We start from the raw sequence: 23,206 nt of genomic DNA on the forward strand, positions 1-23,206 counted from the left end.
GAGCGTCGTTTTAAGAAATGATTTTATTAGCGCTTTTAATTGCCATCATTTTTGTAAGATTCATAGTTTTGGAAAAAAGGAATAATCAACAGCAAGGCCTTAAATTAGAAATTTGTCACTAAAAAGTAATGTATTATCAATGAAAGATAGAGTCGACGATTCATATTTAGATGCGGCTTATTTCTATAACGTGCGCTAAATTTATCTTATTTATACCATTGTAAATTTCAATACACACAATATCTTGAGACAATAAATCTATATTGAATGTTACGAGCAACATCGTCTTTGACTTTTCGTTTATAATTTCATTTTCCAGTTTATTTTTTCTCACCCATTTTCTCGATTTACACAAAATATTCCATCGTGTATAATTTAAATTAAAAACAACGACAAACATCTTTATCGACGATCAAAATCCAAATACGAATTAACTCTGTTGTTCGATAATCTTTGAAGAATCAAACTGCTTCAATGCGTAATAGTTAAATGGAAACGCATAAATAACTCGCTAGAGGACGCAATATTTTAAAAATAAATTTCACATTCAGAGGTTTCCCGTTTCCCGTTTCCCGTTTCCCTTTCCTATTTCAGAGATTCTCTTATATTTTAACAAGTCAATTCTTTATAACATGTTTCATGCCACGCGGCCATTGAAAAAATTTAAGCACAATATAATTTTATTAGCACAATGCTAATTTTTTGCCTTTATTAGCGTTAAAGCGAAAACTATATTCTAGAAACGCATACAAAAATGCCAAAAATTTTGCGACGCAACAACGATGCGAATTCGTTGTCCGTCTCGCACATGTCTGCTGGGAGCCCTGGAGAATTTTTACCTCCTCCCTCTCGAATCCCGAGGATGAAATGGCAAGAGATATTAGAAGAAGAACGTATCAGCCATATCGTAGGCTCCATACGCGAGGAAATAGTCCGATCGGCCGAGGAGGCGATTCGCGAAGGTTATTTGCGGAGAAGGATCTATGGCTTTGTTGTTAATTGCGCCCACGAGGCTTGGATGCGCGTGTTTCAGGTAAATAAAAAAAAGAAAACAACAAATTAAATAGCGTATTATTTTTACGCGACTGTTTTAGTGGGCGCATCTGCGATACGATGATGAAGGGATGATATCCGACGATTGGACACCGGATGATGATGAGACACCCTCACCGGTTGCTAAGGATCCTCGATTATCGCGAGGCGTCCCAACGATATACGGACGATTCGATAGATTAATTACAACTCAAAAATCGTCGAGTTATTGCAAGGCTCCTTGCGCGAAAGGTGCATCGCGCCGTAAAAACGAACGATTAAAATATAGTATGAAGATCCGTACGGATCCATAATTACAATAACCGTGCGATATTTTAATTAAGAGAGAAAATAGATTTACATAGAGATTTGTCGGCGCTGTGAAACAATTTTTTTCTAATCACAGTATATATATATACTCTATTCTGTTAAAAAAAGATAAATTCAATCCAGAGAATCGATTATATTTTTTCATATAATTTGCAGAAAATCATCAGTTTTTAGTAATCAATAAGGCAAAAATAATGAAAAGTTACGGAAATGCCAATAAACTCATTGCAATTACTCATGCGAATGTAAAAGTAACAACTTCACTCACAATGTCTCTTACACATCATTTCGGCATTATAAAAGAGATAACTGATTATCACGTCACGTCACTCGATTAACTCACTCGCGACGATTATTCGACACTTTTCACGGGCACTTTGCTAGCGAAACACCAACGACACACGTAACGGTCAAACTGACGAGTGACGAGCTGACCTGACAACTGACGATGACTTCGTTCAACTTGAACGGTTCAAGTTGAAAACTGTAACGCGCTCAAATATGGCGGACGCGCATGCGCGCGGTGTCTCTCGCACGCGCGATTAAAGTATCACGGATCACGGAGAAAGACGATTAAATACCGTCGCGATACCTCAATTAATGCATCACCAACGATTGCCCGAGACTCTCGATCAGCGTTCGCGGCACGCAGTTTGCTTCGACGAGGAAAACGCAAAAAATACGACGCGATCGAACCGCGAGTCCGAACAAACGTATTGCAAGTTGCAAATTGGTGCGTTTGCAACACGGCGCTCTACGCTCTACGCAGAATCATGGATACCGCGCATGCGCGTATCCGATCTGCACGCTATCTATCTTTTACCTTATCATGATACCCTATTATGGTTCTTGAAACGAGGTGATAATTACAAAAGTGAACAGATTTACTAGATTTTGACAAATGAAATTGTAGATACTCTAGCGAATTTCCTCACTTTTGTAATTTTTACTTGGTTCCAGAAACCGTAATAGGCCCCCTTGAGTATATAAATAATGCGCTTGCGCAGTCATCGTTCCCGCCATATTTATTCCAAATTGCAATAACGTCGCGTATTTCTTTTGTAAAAGATTGCTACGTACGAGAATGACGAATATATTTGAGTATCACGTGTCCCGAGTGAAATGTCGTATACCGTTATAACAGAAATTCCAGATACTTGACGATAAATAGTTACTTTTTGACGATATCGAGATCGCGTTTAGTGTGCAAATATGGCTGCGTTCCAATATTCACTGCCAGTACCATGTACCATAGACATAGTATATCTAGACCATAGACATAGTATATCTAGACCGAGTGTTGAGGAGTGGGGGCCAAGCGAAAGAGTACGCTATGCTACGTGCGAGCGAGAGAGAATGCAAGGAGCACGGAACGGAGTATATTCTTTTCTACGTTTGTATCTTTACCCCACTCCTTAAATAAAGGCAAACGCTTGGTCAAGATATACTATGTCTATGGTCAGTACTGAAAATCTATAGTGTACGTGACATAAACTATAGATTTTCAGTACTGGCAGTGAATATCGGAACGCAGCCTATATCACATAGATAGCGTGCAGATCGGACACGCGCATGCGCGGCCATGATTCTGCACAGCGCCGCGTTGCAAGTTGCAACACAAACACGTTTATTTGGACTCGCGGTTCGAGCGCACCATAATTTTCACGTTCCCCTTGTCGAAACGAACCATGTGTTGCGCGAATGCGGATTGGAAATTGCAAGCGATTGTTGGTGACGCTTTAATTAAGATGTAAGTCGGGAGTGTGATTGATATGATCATCTGTCCGATATTCTTATCGCGCATACGAGAGATACCGTCTCGCGGAGTGAATCACACGCGCGTTTGCCCTCTTTAAGTGCGCTACAAAGTTAGATCGAGCGCACGCGCGTCCGTCTGTCATGTTTAAGCGCGCCACAGCCACAGCGCGGAGTGAATCGCGTCCATAAAATCGCGCCACAGAGCCACAGACTTTTACTATATACAATAGTATAATTAGGACCGGAGCACAGACTTTTGCATAAAGAAATTGATTGGTCCATTTCCTTATGCTTATGGTTTTATGCGCTTATGCAAAAGTCTGTGCTCCCGCCTTTATGATGCATAGAAGTTATGGATCGCGCACGCGCGGGTTCGCCATGTTGCCTACTATATTTTCAAACGCAGTTGAGACCGATTTAGAGAGGTTTGCGAAGAGACCTACATTTTCATCCTAATATTGTTTGGAAAAGTGTAATTTTACGAAATCTTCTTCCCATTGGAAAACGAACAAGTAAATAAAACGGGCATAATATTAGCACAATTTCAATTCTTATAAATTTACACTAAGAAATTTCTTGCATCTTCCTTTCACATTTGTATATCAGGTTTACAAAATTTTATTGAGTAATAATATTAATATGTATCGGTTTTACGTAGTAAAATTGGCCAATCACAGTTATTCCATTCTCAGAGGAGTAGTCGTGATTGGTCAGTTTTAAAACGACGGATGTATTAAATCCGATTAAGGGTGACGTGTAAATGTAGTCTATGATCAGAGATTGAAATCGGTGTGATTTCGGTGAATTTGATATCATATAGATAATCTGATTTTTATGTCACACCAATTATCCCGTTTTCTTATTTTCACAAATAAAAAATAAATGCATATAAATAATTTTTGTATCATATATAACATATCAATATAGAATCTATCGAAAAATAATATGCGCTCTTAAACTTTTAAATCAAAATTATCATTAACCGATATTGACAATTCATGCCGTTAAAATCAAAATACGCGCAATTTTTATTTCTCTACGGTATTTTTTAAAACACTTTTTATATTTTTGTATAATTCTCGTGCGAGAAGAGAAAGCGTTTCTACAAAATGCGGATTCGTGTTTCTCTCACTGGGTTTAGTAGTAGTTCCGTGTGGAACATTAACTCTCGGGGTTTTTCTTTCTCCCCTCCCCCCTCCCTCCACCCCCTCTTTCCTCTTCCCCTTTCTCTCTCACTCTTTGCCAATCCTGCATGGTCCCGCTCCGGAGTTCAGCGGAATATTCCACGGGCGAATAGTGGCGTCCTTGTCTCATATGTCGAGATCATGTATATCCATCCTTGTTGTTCCTGCAGTGGACTGTTCCACCGTGTTACTACCACTCGTTCCCTACCATCTCGTTTCCCTTCGCCCCTGTCGTTTCCAATGCGTCCATACTGTCGATCACAGCGGGGCCTAGATATTTCGGCACCCTAATCGTAGAGAAAGGACTATACTGATTGGCGCAGAAAATTTTCTTTTTTTATATACGGATAAAATATCGAGCGAAAAAGACTTGTATGTTTCTTATTATAGCAAACAAAATAATACTAATAAAATTTTAAATTTTTTTACGTACCTCAAACATTCTTTATCGATCTATGTAACAATTTTACTATTTCAAAACATATTATAAAATAATTTTTATAAATATATCTTTGTAAAAAAACAAAAAATCATACGTAATATGTGTAATATGTGTGTATAACTTACAACTATATATAAAAGTTTGTAATTGTAAAGAACTGTGTATATATATATATGTAGAATAAATTCACATATATGATTTCATTTGAAATTGTCTTCTCCGGGCAGTTGCAAAAATTCACCAGCTGTATTCTCGAGAAACACTTTAGCTCGTGGTTTCTACGTTATCAAAATCGCCGGTATTGTATTTTAATTCCTATTGTGAAAGTCTTAACAATTCTCATCGTAATCTTTATGATTTTTTGAAACTTGTTCGTGTTTCCAGTTGAATACCCAAGTGTATATATCGAAGATTGCTTTTTCGGGAATACATCAGAGATTCCTTTTTTTAATTTATCGTCTCTGTTATTTTTTGTAGTGCTTTTTATTTTTGCTGCTAATTTTGTTCATATTGTATTCTGTGTAATCAGGAAAATTTGATTTTTTTGACAGAGATATATTTATAAAAATTATTTTATAATATGTTTTGAAATAGTAAAATTGTTATATAGATTGATAAAAAATGTTTAAAGAGCATATGTTGAGTTATATTGTTATCACAATTTACAAACTCGTACAAGTTCTTCGCGTGCGATTAGTATATTTTATAAAACTTTTAGATATATTTAGATATAAATTGTTGTGTACGTATACTTATATATCAATATAAAATATAAAATAAATTTAAATGTTGCATATGAAGACTAAAGATCCTATTAACTAATTAAATTTATCTGTGAAATATAATCTAATTGTAAGTACACTCTTAAAATTTCATTCACTATTCCCGACAAATACAGTCCTACAAATTAAAAACATAACATGAGAGATACATATCTGTATTGTATCTCATTTTATGAAGAGCATCCCGAGATCGAAATCTCTCGTTCGGTCAACCTGCTGTAATAGAAATTTACATCTCGTTTACGTTTGCCGAATGTGCAAATAAAAAAGCGCATTTGACGCTATATGACTGGTCAGAAAATACAGGTTGAAGTGTCAATATCGATCTACCTGTTTATAGCAGGATCGTCTCAACAAACGACTACCGTTTCGGCTCTTCGCCTTCGCAATGTTTTCTTTCTCTCTTTGTTCCCTCTACCCCCTCGTTGCCTTTCTTGTCCTTCTCTTTCTTTGCTCACTTCAATTTCTCTCTTTTGCTGTGCATCTTCTTTCTCTTATCCCCCTCCTCATCCCCCCTCTTTCCACGACTCCGGTTTTCTTCCCCCTTCTCTCTCTCTCTCTCTCTCTCTCTCTCTTTCTCTCGTCCAACCCGTCTTTCGTTCCTTTGCCGCTTTACGACTCCTCCCCAACACACTTCTCCCTTTTCTCTTTCGCCCCTACCGCTACTCTCTCATGTTGCTGCCTCTCGCCCCTCTTATCCGGTTATTCTTTTTCTTTTTTCTTTCTCATGTTGTCCTTCTTTCTCTTTCTCTCTTGGCCAGAGTCGGATTTGCAGATGTCAAAGCCTCAGAACGATCAAGATCTGAACGATTTTACTAAAAATAAGCAACTGTCGGATTTATCACGCGATAACTGTCTTGAAAAAGCAGCTAGTAATGAAAGCAGGTGTATAATTTACCGGAGTAAAATTTGTTTCAACGATTTAATTTATTCTTCGGTCGTTATCGATATTCTAAATACATTATACAATTAATTTTTCTTGAAACAAAGAATATTTTTAAACAATATATATTCGATGCAACAAATTCTTCCTCAAATGGATAACCGATAACGCAGATACCAAAAGAACACAACTTGCCTTACGACAGTCTCTAACAAAATTTGTTTCTTATCTTGTTTCGATGTTTACTTTGGAAAAATGATATATTGTTCTCTGATACACATCTCAATATTTTTTGGTGCAAAATATATATTTTGTGACCGACATTACGCAGAGAGAAAAATCTGAGAATTTTATGAAAACAACTCGCTTACCCTAAATCCGAGCCTGCTCTTTATCTTCCGTAAAGCCCTCTTCTTCTCTTTGCCTCTCGTATACTCTCTCTTCTTCCGCTCTTGATGTGGGCGAAAATAACAGGCCAAACAGGCAAGGAAGAGAAAGAAGGAAAGAAAGAGAGAGAAGAGAGAGAGAGAGAGAGAGAGAGCAAGAGAGGAAGATGCTGGTATCATGCGCTCAGCGGGGTAGCAAAAGAGACGTCTTTGTGCCGCGCTGCTATCTTCGTCCAGGCGAGAGAGAGAGAGCAAGAGAGGAAGATGCTGATATCATGCGCTCAGCGGGGTAGCAAAAGAGACGTCTTTGTGCCGCGCTGCTATCTTCGTCCAGGCGATCTTTCCTGTTTTCTTCCTCTCGCACCCCGCTCTCTCCTTCACGGCCTGCTCCCTCGCGTCGTCGTATACTCCTACATAAGAAACACTTCTTTGTTCTACCTTTCTTACACGCCACGTAACACAGGTAGCTCCCGAAAATCGTATTAAATCCGCTCTTATATATCATAATCGACGGCTTAGAATACAAACTTGCTTCGTTTATTCGTTTGTCCGTGAATCCGTTTTTTTTTTTTTTCTTCCAAGAACCGGTATGCCGAAGATTCAGCTTTTCTCCGCGGGGAGAATAAAGAGATAGATTCAAGTTCTTTCAAAGCGTTAAATTTTTCGACGAATGCGTTCAGAAGAGACGCCCGTTCTTGATCATTTTGCCCAGTACACGTATACATATTACTTACTGTAGTTGTCTAATTACAAGAACTGAAAACAAAGATTACAGATAATCAGTCGTTTTGACAAATAATACGTTTTTTATAAGATTTCATATTTTTCTCTTTCCTAAACATATATTTTTCTCACATAATCACATGATCTTTTAGTTGATTGTCCTTCTATAGCAACTTTATGCTATTGAATTAATAGCCTCTCAAAAATATTATAGTAAAGCAATATGAAAAGACAATTTTTCGATCTCGCCGTTGTTGATCCAATCCCCTGTCAGTCCAATTTACGATGAACAGATTTACTGTCATAGCAACACGTTCTCCTCATTGTCACGGTATTTCGCAAATCCTTGGCCCGTAGTGTATATGCACATATACGTATACGTTGACGTTGATCGATCGTCACGAAAGATCATTATCTTCTTGGCTAAAAATAATTCGCGTCAAAATCCGGTGTTGGACCAATCTCTAACACGGTACGCAAATTTTTGTATGTAATACGCCTTTGCTAAAATGAAAATAGAGCGACTGGTCACAGACTATGGGCAGATTGCCCATTTATTACGCAAACGTGAACTCCGAAAAGGGTTCAATGGTTGAAGATGTGTTTCAAGTTTGGATCATGGCGTTATGTATAATAGGGGAACCCAAGTAAATAGAGGGAGAGAGAAAGAAAGAGAGAGAGAGAGAGATAAATGGATTTATTATTATCCTAGGGCGAGTCACGTCAATACGAACAAAGAAATGTCATGTGTATTATGAAAGATATAAAAAATTTGCACATATATAAACATAAGAGAATGGTAGGAAAATGTAATACAATCAAAAAGCAGATGATTGCTCATGCAAAAATATAGAATAAATTTTTTTCGTATGACACTGCGTTTGCTTGCGAAAATTGATTCTGAAATTTAGAAAATTAATAATATCATTTATGCTCTTTTAAGTATAATGAATGACCACCAATTACATGCCTATGTAATTATAATCACATTGAATTTACCTCGACAGCGATTATTAATATATACACACATATACACACGCACGCGCGCGCGCACACACACACACACACACACACACACACAAAAATACAATATATTCCATTTAGTACAAAAATTTTAAATAATTTAGGTTTCTAAAAAAATTGGATATGAAAAAAGCATTAAGAAAAACTTCATTTTTTTAGTATACAAAGAACGTTGTATCTTTTTCTACTTTCGACTTATTTTTAAACGAGAAATGATCTTCTTTTCTATTGTACTAGATATTTCCGCTATTTATCTTGTATAAATCATTAATCGCAATTAAATTTTACACCAGAGTTTTACATATAGCACACTTTATAGAATTTTCATATATATACATGATATCTTTTCTTATTTTTCCATTTGTACAGTAAAAAGATAGAAGCTTGTATAATTGTTTCTCTCTTCTTTGAAATTAGCTACTCCTAGTTTTTATTTCTCTATTATCTCAATCGCGGACAAAAATATCATGTAATTTTTGCCATAGAAGCGGAGGATTAGAATATCTCGATCGGTGCGGAACGCTGCGATCGAAACGCGAAAGCGAGAGCACTGCGGGAAACGGCAAGATAAGGGATGGCGATTATTACATCGGCATCGGGGTAAACGAACTTGCATGCAAACGATAAACGCTCTTACGCGTTGTACGAGCGTGTGTTACATGCGTGCATGAAATTAGCCAAAGTAACTGCAAACCGACCCTCGAGTAAGGAAGAGAGTCATCACGTTTTCGAGAGAAAAGAGAAAGAGAGAGAGAAATGATCATTCTGGTAATAAAAATTAATGAAGAGTTTATATTTTCTACAATATATTTTTTGTTTAAACTTTTTAACAATTAAACTTGATATTTTTTGATATTTAGCTTTATCCTTTATTTAATTTTATTCAAATATTCTTTTATTTTTTAATTTTATTTAACTTGATATATCTCTCTTTCATTTTTCTCTTATTTATCTTTAATTGACCAAATTTTTTCCCTATTACATTATTATTAGCGGTACACACACGAAAAGATATAGTCGTTTTATTTAGAACGCTAAACAGTGAGGGCCACCGCTGATACTCATCTGGATTTTACGTATCAATAGCTTGGAACTAGAATATCCAATGTCATTCTGCGGATAACGGAAAAGAAAAGTAAATAATAGATATATTATATACATATATCACTATTTTCCATCGCGTTGCTAAACTACAGGACTACACTTGACATTGATCCTATACTAATCTGAAAGTATTGATACGAATAATAAAACAAAATATATGTTGCAGTTTTTTCTATTTTTTTTTTTTTTTTTTTTTTTTTTTTTTTTTTTTTTTTACTTTTATACTTCTAACGTAAGATATTTGCAGAAAATATGAAGAAATGGAGATAGTATTTCTCTTTGGTTATTCTTTAATAATTATATAGAGAGGAGATAACGATAAATAATGAGTATAAAAATTTAGCGTGTTAAATCGGATTGAATTAATCATTTGTTGGTGCCATTCGATTTATAAAAAGAAACTTTGCTGCTCGAAGGAAAACATACTGCGCGAGAGATAGAATGAAGAGAAACTGTTCTCTCCGATGTCACGAAAAAAAACAGCCTTGTTATTAATTCTGCGGTTTTCGCTAAACATAACACTTGACGTCAACACGAACAATATTGAAATATCGACAATCGCCGCGATTTCTTATATCTACATTTAGTATCCGAGTGACCGAGGAATTCCTATGCAAACGACGACGAGCTCTATTCAAATAACGTGATATCCGAGAAGATACTCCATTTCCTTGGCCATTACGTTTTGGAAAAAGTTCCGTACATCAAGATCCTCCTACGTTCTAGCTAGAAAGATAACGTTACTTTTTTTAAACACATCATAAAAGATTTATTTTGCACTTTGCTCTTTTTTTTCAATCATAACATTTTTCTCGAAGCGGCAAGTCGTCTACCAGCGCCGACTCTCATTAGCGAGAAAACGGTAGGCGGATACGCGCGTGTGCGTGTCCCTGAATGTGTGCGCGCGCGCAAGCGCACCGGGTATACCGGCCATCAGCTGATTGTGAGCGCACGGTCACCTAGTTGCCAGCCCGTTATCGCGCGCGACTCGAGAATTACCCTTTACGCATTATTGATATCCCAGATCTCAGGAAGAGGACGCGCGTCCGGACGCTTTCGATCGTTCGCGGATACGTGCCAGGCCAGAAGCCAGAACTCTTTTGCCAGCAAATTGGACACAGATGTCCCGAGAAGCGCGTTCTCATTAATTTTAGCTCATTGAACATATTCAAGCTATTAACACGAAGTCGCACATATATGTATAAATATATGTATATATTATGTACGTAGGATACGTTAAAAGAGAGAGAGAGAGAGAGAGAGAGAGAGAAGGAGAAAGAGAGGTTCTCATATTATTAAAAGTGGAGATAATTATTTTTAATATTATTTACTAAAGTTGTGTATTCTTTATTATTTACTTAAACTTCAAACAGACTTTACTTTGACGGAATCGCAGTTTAAAGCTTATAATCGCAAAAATATTTAACTTTAAACATGATGGAAAAGTATACTTTTTTATATGCTACCATTAAATAACTCTCTCGTCGTTAACTAACTCCTTCCTCCTTCTATTAAAAATTAAAAGCATCGAGAAAAAAATCACGAAGCTGTTGGAGAAATCCTTATCTACGATATTATTGTAGTATCGAGGCGATGCACTCTCCTTCTGTATATAAAAGAGAATTTCGTATAAATAAAATATATAGAAGAAAAATATATATATAGGGACGCGTAGGGGAATCGCGACCCGCGCGTAATAGTTTGCAAAATGTCGAACGAGAAACGCTCCAAGATCGACAAAACTTGCGCAATCTTACTTGCGATCCGGTTTACGCTTTATTATGCAGTATAGAATTTTTCACGAGAGAGAGAGAGAGAGAGAGAGAGAGAGAGAGGGGAGAACACGGTTGGTGGCGATAATACGAGTTTTCAAGATGGAAATACGGACAAACGGGTCGTGTTCGCGCGCGCGAAACCGGTTTCTCCTATCCAGTCTTGTATGCCGTGATAATTGCGGCAACTAGTTGAAACAATACGCGGCTCTCCCCCCTCAACCTCAACACATCGCGCTTCGAATTTCAGTCCAGGCTTCACACACTCCTTCACGTTTTATAAGCATCTCTATACGCATCGCTCTTGTATTTTTTGTTTGTCCAATATTTATTAATTCATCCAAAATGCGCTTTACACAAACGCACTGATTATACATATGCATATATCGGCGCGTTGTGTATGCACACACACCTTACAAATATATTTTCGTTATTGATGATTTACTTATCGCCAATTTATCCGATCGATATTAAATTTTATGCATATTTTATTTCCAAACTGTGTGCAAATATCGATGTCGAAAACATTTCTCGCGAGCAATAACAGCTCCTTTCTCGCTACGTCGACATATTTATATGTTGTTGTTTGCGCATCGTACACCTCGCACAGTTCGGATGTATTATTCTTTAATAACAAATTCTGACGAATTTGAAGTCAATTATGATCGATTCCAACAATTTGAAAAATATTTTGAAACATGTATGTTTTTTCAGGTATTTGTTATAGAATTGTGTATTTCCCAATTTTTTTTCTTTTGTTTTTAAATAAAGAAACTCATTATAGATTTTTTTTTTGGTTTATAAATAGAGTAATTAATTTAACTAATCAAGTTTATATTTTGCATTCAATTATTCTTTTATGCACAAATCCGAGATTTGCATCTCTGTATTATTTTTAAAATAGTTTAGGTAAAGTTTCGTCTTGTTTAGGAGAGGCAACTCCAATATAACCTTGTTCTTCATATATATTATAAAGATTATCCTCCTGAGCAACAATCCAAAGGTTAGCCATCGCTCATCGTTTATTAAAAAGTTGTTAACGAAAAAAGTTTCATAAATAAATCATCGTTTTTCCGACACCTTGTTTATACCATAGAGTGAGTTTACCATAGTTTAGTTTATATTATCTTCGGGGAACATACAACTTTATTTTACAAAAAAACAATATTTATTTGTCAATTTCATATTTATTTATCTTTATCCTATTTTTAAATGGAAAAATATCCTTCGTCATGCAATAGATAACTCATTTTAATTTCTCTCGTGCTCATTTTTCTGTAAAACACGACATAAAAATAAAAATTTCACGATCTTTATATAAAAAACTCAAAACGATATAAAAGGAATAAATAATTATGAGAGGAAGCAAATAATTAACACACCATTCTCCGATTTATATATCTTTTTTTTTTTTTTTTTATTATTTGCGTTTCCCTTGAACGCAGATAAATTGTCATAGATATTATAAATAATTAGAAATAACATCACATAGCGGTCCTTAATACGGAAAATATGTTTGCAAAGGATTATTCACATATTGAAAAAACCGCGACATTAATCGCGAGCAAACTATCGCGCGGAAACTACGTATAATCGGACTTCCATATATATCGCGCAAGGTACAAAAATATTCAAAGCACAGCGAGCGTCACGCAAATCATTGCTGTGCAACATTACACGAAATATCTCTTTCTCTCTCTCTCTCTCTCTTTCTATCCTCGAGATACGAGAAACTGTCATTCTCACATCTTTTACATCTTTCCTTTTTTTCCTGTGAAGAACGCGCTTCCATCGATCATTCGACTTCATGGTGACCTAACGTTTAACCCTAAACAGTATAAAAAAGAAGCCTTTCTAAATCTGAAACCTTAAGAGAAGAAAGAAAAAGATTATCATCGATTGATAGATTCTTGAATAAGTTTTTGCAACCTGCGGGTCTTCAATTGTTTAATAACTGAATCTCTCAGAAAGATTCTCTCTCTCTCTCTCTCTCTCTCTCTCTCTCTCTGAAGCTTCGTATATATGTATAATAATATTAAAAATATATTTCATGCTGTTTAAGGTTAAACATTTCACTTGGCCATTATCGCAATGCGATTATGCGATATTTGAAGAATCTTTCGCGTACTTTATAGTCATATGCAGATGATAAACCATTTCGCTTTGAATCGCTCATGAGATCAGGAAATTCTTTCGTGAGACAGTTCGTAAAAAAAAAGAAAAAAATTATTACTTCGCGTGGGAGTGAGACGAGAGCGCGTCTTCCTGTAATGTAACGCAATTTGCAACACCGACATGCGTAACATGTGTTGTTTTGCAGATTGAGCCACGAGCCAACGTTTACCTTGTCAACAAACAATCGCTACAAACGATAAACCGCAGATACAATCAATCAAGCATGTTCGTTACTGTAACTTATCATCTCGGTAATCGAATTATTGTTATTGTTATCGTTTGGACTTCTTTCAGTTCTATAATGTGTCCCTCGCATTGGATCACCAAAGATACGTTTAAAAAAGTATCATTATATGTGTATATATATATATATGTGTGTGTGTGTGTGTGTTTCTGTGTGTGTGTGTGTGTGTGTGTATGTATGTATGTATGTGTGTGTGTGTGCGTGTGTGTTTCATAATGTTGCCTTTTTTCCTTTAGAAAAAAATTTGCATTTTTTTAATGCTTTGTAGGAGTAATTCTATACAAAAAAAAAAGAGATAAATTTTTGCATTTGTAATAAAATTTTTGCACATCGTAAAAACGCAATTAATGAGGATTCTCGTCTTTATATCATATTCCACATTATCGTGATGTGACATATTTCAGAAAGTATATAAATTATTCCATCCATACATATTTAACCATTGACCGTCTCTCTGACGGTCTCTCCCTTTAATAAGTTTTCAAAATTTTACAGAGTTTTTCTTTTTCTTACATACACACTACATATAACAATTATAAAATTGCATATATAAATAAAGTAAATCACAAAGTTTGTGGTTTTCAAGCTTTTAATAGCTCTCACATCTGACTTTTTTACTTCGCACAATACTTGGAGAATTTGTTTTATAAAATATATCATTATAGATTATACGATATTTGCGGCAATATAATATAAATTATATTATATCCGATAATATATATACACATCATTCAAATCGGTTTTGCATTTTTATATAAAAAAAGAACTATTTTAAATGATTAATACTTTATACTTTATACAAAATGTATGCACATTCGTATGACTCACCCACACGCATTCGTAACGAACTGATAATAACAATTGAACGAAACCGCGAGTATTGCTTTCCGTCGCTCTACCTCTACAACGCAAAACAATTAATCGACTTGCGACGTCGTTGTTTGTAGCGTTTGTTATTATTGTAACAAATAATTGCCGATTACAGTGATTTACATGTTAATATATACAGTATCCGTCAAATATCATTTCCCGGAAAGATTATTGATTCTCTTTTACATCGATATTTATACGTGGATAATTATAATAATAAAAGAAAAACTTTTTCTTTATATCATGTATCTTATCGTGAAATAATTTTTATCATCTTTCTAGATAGTGTGTCTCCTTTCGGAAAATAATTTTCTATAGTCACACTGTATTACAATAAAGTGCCGACTGGTTTGAAACGGGCAACATTTCTGCATCGTTCGTAAAGTCATCTCAGCAAATCAGTCTTACACCTTCGTGCAAATACAATAGCCCAATTTTACACCGTGCATTTATTTAACCACGTGGCTGTGCCTCACTTGTGTTCGATTTTTAATTATGTCTTTCATCCTTTTTTTATCCTCGCAAAAAAAGTAAGGGGATGTAAATGTATGTACGACTCGAAGGATGATGGGAAAAAGTTTTCTGGACGGGATTGTGTCTCTCTCCCTTAAACCTTTTTAACCGGTTCAATTCCATCATTTAGGATTTAGGTCATTGAGAGACAAGTTTTGAACTCGTCGTAAATTCATTATTTCTCATTTCGAAGTGTTGACATTTTAAATTTTGACTTCTTTTCAATAAAATGACCAAAATCGCTTTAACTTTGGATCTTTAATGAGAATTTGAATAACGAGACATATTAAACTTGTATACGGTTGTAATTTTCAAGTACTAATCGTTTTCATAAACTGTTTTTTTCTTGAATTCTATAATAAACAACCGAAAAATACGTATTTTTTGATTAAATATTGATATTGATGAATGTGTGTGTATATATGTATCATCGAAGTTATATTATTACTTATATTAAATTTTTTCATATTATTATTTAATTTTATATATTTTTTCAATAAAATGGAATATAAATTTCAATTTATTTTTAGACTAAAATTTAAACAAATGATTTAATCTACAAGATTTTCGAGATCATAAAAGATGCTGTATAAAAAATTCTCGCGAGATCTTATTTTTAGATTCTGAAAAAAAAAGCTTAATTTACACATTCTAATTTTATGAGATTATATAGTTTAAACCCTTAATTATAAAAAAAGTAATAAGCTTTTGAAATATAGAAGACAAATTTTAAAATTTTATTATCGGATTATGCCAAAAAATTCAAGTTTGTCAATAAAAATTATATTTTATTCCAATGTATATAAAAAAATAACATATATATATACAAATAATATTTTTTGCTCTTTCTTTCTCTCCATTCATAAAGTTTCCCTCAAACGGTGAATTTTATTGCAAGAGCATTTACGCTTCATTGACTTTCATTGAAAGTCTTCATTGAAAGAGAGACGGCTCCGTTTTATCAAGTTTTATCGAGAAACGGGCCCCTTCCCCCTTCGCCCCCAAATGTAATCCCATCGAATCTCGTCGCGCGAGATTCGTTTTAATTCAATTCGAAAGAGGAGAACCAACTATTCTCGATTCGACCGGTTAAAACGTTGCCATCCTTTGTAAATAAACCACAAAGAGATTTTCGACTCCGGTTTCGTGCGCGCGCGCGTAGGTAACATTGGGCGCTCGTATTCCTCTACAACTCTACATTTTACACGCAACGAACGCATTTCTCTCGATCCCGCGAAGGAAGCCTCACGAAACGAATGTCCTTAATCTAAACCTTAACGATAATCACGCACTCTCTCCTCTCTCTCTCTCTCTCTCTCTCTCTCTTTCTCTCTCTCTCTTAATTACTCTTTATAATTCTTAATATCACAATACCGCTACTAAGATCTTTAATCGCATTTAAACGACGAAGCGAAAAGACCAATAAGCGAACTAAAAAAAATGAACAAAAAGGAGTAAAGAAATAAAAAATGTAGATACACAAAGGAAACATGAATAGATATTAACCACAACGTATGTAGTAGTACGTACGGTAGTCAACGAATAATAATAATATGACAAACTGAAGCAAAGATTAAACAATAGTTCAATGGCGAAGCATTAATCTAACCCGAGTGTCCGCTTCGCCCCTTTTCACCCAGCGCGTGAAACGAGGAGCGCGAGAGCTCAGTTCATCATTATTTCTCTATTTGAAAATCTTTCTCTGTTTGAAAAATTATGTAGAGAGTAGTCAAGCCATATAGTTTCGAGATGAATCAATTTTTAGATTATATTAAGATGTATAACTCAATCACATCTATAGCCTAGTAGATATATATGCGTGTGTATATATATATATATACATATATACACACAAGTTTACGTCATTATTTTGTATATTATTTTATACAATTATCTTTTTATACAATTGTTTTACACAGTAGGATCAATTTTCCTTTCTGGCTTAACTCTCGATTTTAGATTTGTTACTACTCTGAAGTATTCGAAATTGCACCGCTTTTTCAACTCTTATTTCATTGAGAAATCCTCTCGATATGATTAGAAATATTCCAACGAACGAAAAATCTTTGACGAGATCCACAAGTACCGCGCTTCTCGCCAAGTTTTCAACGACGAGTAAATATTCATCAACGCACATGTTTTATCGAAAAATAATTCGTATATTCGCAGAATTTCATTAAAACAAAATTTTACAAAATATAGAAATTTAGATGAAAACCAATTGGTACAAATCGAAAACGAAAGCGCGCAGCTCTCGATACAAGTTGGACGATTTGAACAAGTTGAAACAAATCACACGTTCGCGCGGCATGATTATCAACATGTTAATCAGTGATATCTAGCGTGATGATTATCAGCATCGAGAGAGAACGTTATTATTTTAATCTAATGAGATTTTTCATACAGCGACTTGTTATGAAGGGAGAAAATGACGGAGAAATAAGGGGGAAAGTTCGGTGAAAGATGGAATGATGAAATGGACTGATGATCTGTACCATCATCTGTATCAACCGAGGTACAGGATGTCCCAGAAAAGTGTGCGCACTGTGTAAACACACTGTTGAAATATACTTTTGCTATATAGTTTTTAAAGAAGATAAATCCTCTTTCTCGGGAGTTCAATCGAAAATATAAAAATTAATTGTGAGTTTTAAATTTGCACTTTTTTCCTAATTTAAAATGTTTCGGTTATAAAATCGAATCATTTTAAACGTTAATGTTAACAGTTAAATTAATCACGAAATAACAGTCTTGTTACCCACTCTTCTGGGCTATCCTGCAAGAGATCTCCATGAAGGAGATTCTTACATTGGAAAACACTGCCACATTATTTCAACATGATCACTTCGCATTTTGCAAAGAAAAAAAGTGGACAATGTGCGCTCACTTGTCATGCAAGCTTCGAAAGATCATCGCTAAACACATCCGACGCGACTATAGCTACCCGACTATGATTAATCAGTAAAACGCTCTCACTTTCTCTCTCTCTCTCTCTCTCTCTCTCTCTCTCTCTCCCTAAAACTATTAATTATATTCGCTACATATCACGTGAAATTTGTTACAAGTCTTATAATCACATATCTCTTCTTCGAGAACGAAGACGCGAGGGCATCTCCTCGCGATAAGATCTGCTGCTGCTGCTGCTGCTACTATATATTATAGAATTTGTTTCGCACTATCACAATTATCGTATGCATAGGCCTCTCTCTCCTTGGATATAATATTGCAAGGCGACAGCGGACAAAATAAAGAGTGATGTTGTCGTTAAACCCTTTAACCGATTCGCTGCTTAACAATGAAAATCTCTTATTAAATTCATCAAAACTTCTTATTGTTACAATATCCTCCAATTCCAGATCTAAACCACTAGACTCCGAAAGTACCTTAAATTCTACGCAATCTTCGACATCGCAGACGATTTAGTTCTCGTATTCTTCGGCGTTATCTTGGATTCTTAAATTCTCTCTATGTGTTTTAAAAATCATTCTTGTAGTTTTTAGAATTCCTGTGTAATAACTCGACATATATATCAAACTCTTTTATAAAATCTTGTAGATTCTGAAATTTCTGGATTCTTAATTCCTTAGATCTCGGTTTGTTAAACCGCTCGTCGCCAAAATTTTCGAATTATTAAATGTACACATTATTAGACGCTCGACACAAGATCCGATTTTTCGAAAGACAGTCGCATTCACTGCAACTGTATAAAACGATGTTTCCATATAAATTACTTTATATCTCTCTCGAATTCACGACAATCTTTTTCGCGCAAGAGTAAACTTCTCTCCAAAATGAAATGTGGCTTTGTATAGAAAATCCAAACGCATATTTATCTGATTAAAGGGTTAAACGCAAAACCTCGCGATCGCGTGTCATTACAACGACAAAAGTCTAACCTCTGGTCTGCATCGTTGCTTCCGTTATCCTTAGAATCTCTTCTTCCCCTGGTCTTGCGATATTGTACAAATTCAGCTGACATTCGCCCGTAGGGCGACAGACTGACAAGAATGTGTGGCCGCATCCGTTTACGCGCATAGGCAAAAAACGGGTGAAAAACGTGTGCAAAATTTGTGATCCGAAATCCTTCAATGAGACTGCTGATAGGATCTGTAGAGTTTCTTCTTCTCCAGAGTGAAGTCCCTACTGATCATGATGGTACCGCCGCGCGTGAGATTTCTGAAAAAAAATGTTGTAATGTTTGTGTGAAAGACTGAATAGACTATGATTATTATACGCGATCCAATTATATGATTTAAGTAAAACAGATCTTATCGTAACATCGTTTCATTTAACTAAAATAAAGATTCGAACAACGATAGCTAATTTAAGAAGCGAAACAACAAGATTTATCTTATTAAAGAATGTTATCTCACTCAGACAATAGTTCATATAGAACAGAATAGAGAAAACTTTCGAATATTTAATCATTATTAACACAAAAGCAATTTAAAATAGTTTCAAATTCTAATTGCAAGACTCTACTACATGAAGTATACTCACTTTAAGAACTGAGGTAGCAGCATGTGCCAGGACGTGTAGTCTTGCTTCAATGTGAGATAGAGCTCGAACGTCGACACAGCACTCGGATCGCATTGTATTTTCGACAGTTTGCGACACATGCTGTCTGTCTCGAAACTAATGAATAGCGTGCAGCCCCTGCAACAAATTATATTAAACACATATTAATTTCTTAATCACGCAGGCGCGCGCGCACGCACGCACGCACGCGCACACACACATATACATCGACAAAATTTAAACGGTATATATCAAACTTTAAAACTTCATTTATAAAGAAACATCTGCTTTACCACAAATTTATTCTAAAGAAGATTTTAACATTTTTTTTTTAAATTTTCGGTGTCAAACTTTAATAAATGAGTGACCAAATATTTTATTTATTTGCGAGTTAAAAATTACGACAAAGAAAAGATTGCATTCCAAACATCTCATATATATTAGAATCATCACATTTAAAATAATTCGCGTGAAAGATAATTTGGGGAAAACACGTTACACTTTCTAAATGGACATTTGTTGCACGAAATAATGTTTATTCGAACTCTCGAATTATATTGAATCGTTGGAATTTTTCCGGATTTTAACGGGGATCGTAGCGATACGAAAAGATTCTCTACTTACCTAAGGCCGCAGGGCTCGTTCTCTGCCATAGTAAGTACGTCTTTGGCTACCTTAGGCAGCAAATTGGCCGGTAGAAGAACCTCGCCGCAGGCTAGCTGGGCGTGTTTAGCCCTCCTAAGCTCGACTTCCAGCCTCTTTGCCAGCGCCTGACAAGCACCGTCCAATTCGTCCGTCGTACTTCCAGCTATAACAATTAATTAAATAGAATTGAGCGCTCATGTTCACCTTGTCCTTATATCGCGTAAAGTGATAATGTAACATTGTCTTTAAAACGTGATCCATTGAAAAGATGTAAATTATTTTTTCTTTTTATTTTCTGTCTTTTATTATAATAATATTTAATATATTTAACTAATTATTTTTTACCAATTATTTTTTTGTCGCGACTAAAACTTTGGTCGAAGTAAACTCTAGAATGTAGAATCAAATTACATGGCATTAATTAATTATTTCTGATTAAAGATCGTTGATTGTTAGCTGTATATTTGGGATAATAAATAATTTAATTTTCTTTCTCGACTTTTGTCGAGAAAATATCGGAGCGTCACAATAGCTGAAACGTATACACCGGCAAGTCTAGAATGCTTTGCGAGTGTACAATATCTCTCTTCCAAAGTATAAAAGTGTAAACTGACGTAATCTTAAAGTAACATTAATCGATCGATATCTTTGGATTGTGAAAGCAATCGAAAACTCGCACGGAGTTAAACGAAAAACATATTTTGATTCTTGATGATTCATGATACGTGCTATTCCATTCGAATGTAATCTTTAAAACCAATTTAATTTCGATCACGTTTTATAATATTGATTTTCATCTCGGATTAAAAGTTTCAAGTATTATGTATTTTTAGTTTTAAATTAAGCATTATATATATAATTATTTTTCTCGATCTCATTGTCAGCTGTGATCTTTCGGTGAATTAAGCGCGCGTGTGCTGAGATCATCATTTTATTATTTCAAAACGGACATCTGTAAGCGTGTAATATCACAAAGAATTGTCGTCAGAAAAGATGCTGACGCAACACCGATCACCAGTTCTCTCACCTCACTCGAGACTTTCAATATCAATTATTCTAATGAGGGAGGAGAGAGAGAGAGAGAGAGCGCCTGAAAATGAGAGATTGAAAATAATATATTTCAACTATAATGACATTTCCGTTTCTTTCACGCGTCAACTACTCGACCAATAATTCCGTGCTCGCTTCGCTCATTCTTTCTAGCAACCGGCTAAGACGAGGCGAGGTTGTCGGTAACGTATGAACTCCGTTTGACCTCGATTCTTACACATCTTTATTGCAATTTTAGTAAAAGTAATTTAGTAAAACTATCATTCCATTTTATTTAAACAATCCAGCTTTTTTTAGCTCTAACATTTCTCGAAATACATATTTCCATCACCATCGTCGAATCGAAAATCGCAAAACTAACACAAAGTTGCAAGACGCGATGAGTTTATTTATAAAGATACTCTAATTTTGTCATATTTCCTATGTCACGTTAAACGCAGCAACATATTTATATTTTTACTCTATTTTAAAAAAGGCAATTTATCTCTGAAACACAATCTTGCATACGTATTCTTTCGTTAATTCGGTAGTTATTTAGCGCAAGATTACAAAACGTTTAAATATCTGGAAAATTTCCATTTATAAATATGACGAAGATAATCTGTAAGCGGCATGTAAACGCACAATAAGAACAATCGAAGAACATAGAAAGGAAAAACAATATCGAAGGGCATCCCCTTCTTTTCTCCCTCGTATCTCGTATCATCGAAAGAAGGATACTGAATACTGACACAACTATTCGAGTTTTTGCCGAATAAATCTCATAAAATCTGCCATTTTCCGTTCGCATTCTAAAAGTTGAAATAAATTTGTCGCGCTGTTCATCAGTCGAAACGAATCGTGCCGCGAGCAAAGATCAGCTGATTCCAACCGGCGTTGTCAGCTGAGAACAGCGGCTCCAACGATCGAAGAACGGAGATCGACGCTTGAAACGGGACGAAAACGGGAGAAAATGAACAATTGGGAAGAGAATCGGCAACATGACATAGGATCGAGTACTTACCTCTGGTGTTGCTAAAGTCCACGTTGACGGGACACGGCAGGACCTCCATGATTTCGCGAGAACGTCCAGCGGTGCCGATGGATGAAAAGCCAACACAATGGTATGACGTTCCTCGTCGGCTTCGTCCCTCCGCGAGACGACAACGCGATCTTTTTTTCGGTAATCAATAGTGTAGCGGAAGCAACGAATGAGATATACGAATATCGGAAACACGATAGAGAAGCGGTTTCGAACAATACGATGGAATAGTATCAGCGATGTTCGGGAAAAAAAAAAAGATGAGACTTTCACCGTAGTTATACGCAAAGCGGTAGATGCACCGTACCTCGAATTCGCGGAACGTCACGTACTCGACTGATCAGCCGGCGGCCGCTGACGCGACTTTTATACGAGGGGGGGCTCCCACCCCGTTAAAGCTACCCGCCCCTCTCTCCGCGCCATCCTTCGCCACCGGTCGACCGCCTAGCAACACTGCCTACGTGACGTTCAGACAGTGTGTCCGCGTTTCGGCTGTTTCCGGTGGTAATCGCGCCGGCCTTCGGCAGCGTTCGGCGCTCGGTGCTCGGTGTGCGAGCGAGCGAGAGGCGATCCTCCTCCAAAGGGGACCTATCCCTATCCTATCTCCTATCCGCTGTTCTGTTCTGTTCTGTTCTGTTCTGTTGCCGACGGCCGACGGTGACAGCACCAGCGTACCGGGTTTTCTTTTTCATCCACGATGCTCGTTTTCTTTCTTCTCTCTCTCTCTCTCTCTCTCTCTCTCTCTCTCTCT

The 23,206-nt window shown here is 35.9% G+C and overlaps 2 protein-coding genes across 2 annotated transcripts; one reads left to right on the forward strand and one right to left on the reverse strand.

Annotated features, from left to right (window-relative positions):
- Positions 1-6: 6 nt before the first annotated feature.
- LOC115245168 lies at positions 7-1,346 on the forward strand. Its single transcript, XM_029823321.1, has 2 exons — positions 7-1,033; positions 1,095-1,346. Exons 1-2 carry the CDS (start codon positions 755-757, stop codon positions 1,344-1,346), a joined length of 531 nt encoding a protein of 176 aa, XP_029679181.1. The 5' UTR covers positions 7-754.
- Positions 1,347-12,815: 11,469 nt separating this feature from the next.
- On the reverse strand, positions 12,816-22,801 carry LOC115245192 (protein charybde-like). Its single transcript, XM_029823373.1, has 4 exons — positions 22,438-22,801; positions 20,364-20,547; positions 19,722-19,877; positions 12,816-19,397 (listed from the first exon to the last, which is right to left on the reverse strand). The coding sequence occupies exons 1-4, from the start codon at positions 22,484-22,486 to the stop codon at positions 19,307-19,309; spliced, it is 480 nt and encodes a 159-aa protein (XP_029679233.1). The 5' UTR covers positions 22,487-22,801; the 3' UTR covers positions 12,816-19,306.
- Between the last annotated feature and the right edge of the window lie 405 nt (positions 22,802-23,206).

The sequence above is a fragment of the Formica exsecta genome, unplaced genomic scaffold, assembly GCF_003651465.1.
Source record: "Formica exsecta isolate Colony F162 unplaced genomic scaffold, ASM365146v1 scaffold928, whole genome shotgun sequence".
Lineage (NCBI taxonomy): Eukaryota > Metazoa > Arthropoda > Insecta > Hymenoptera > Formicidae > Formica > Formica exsecta.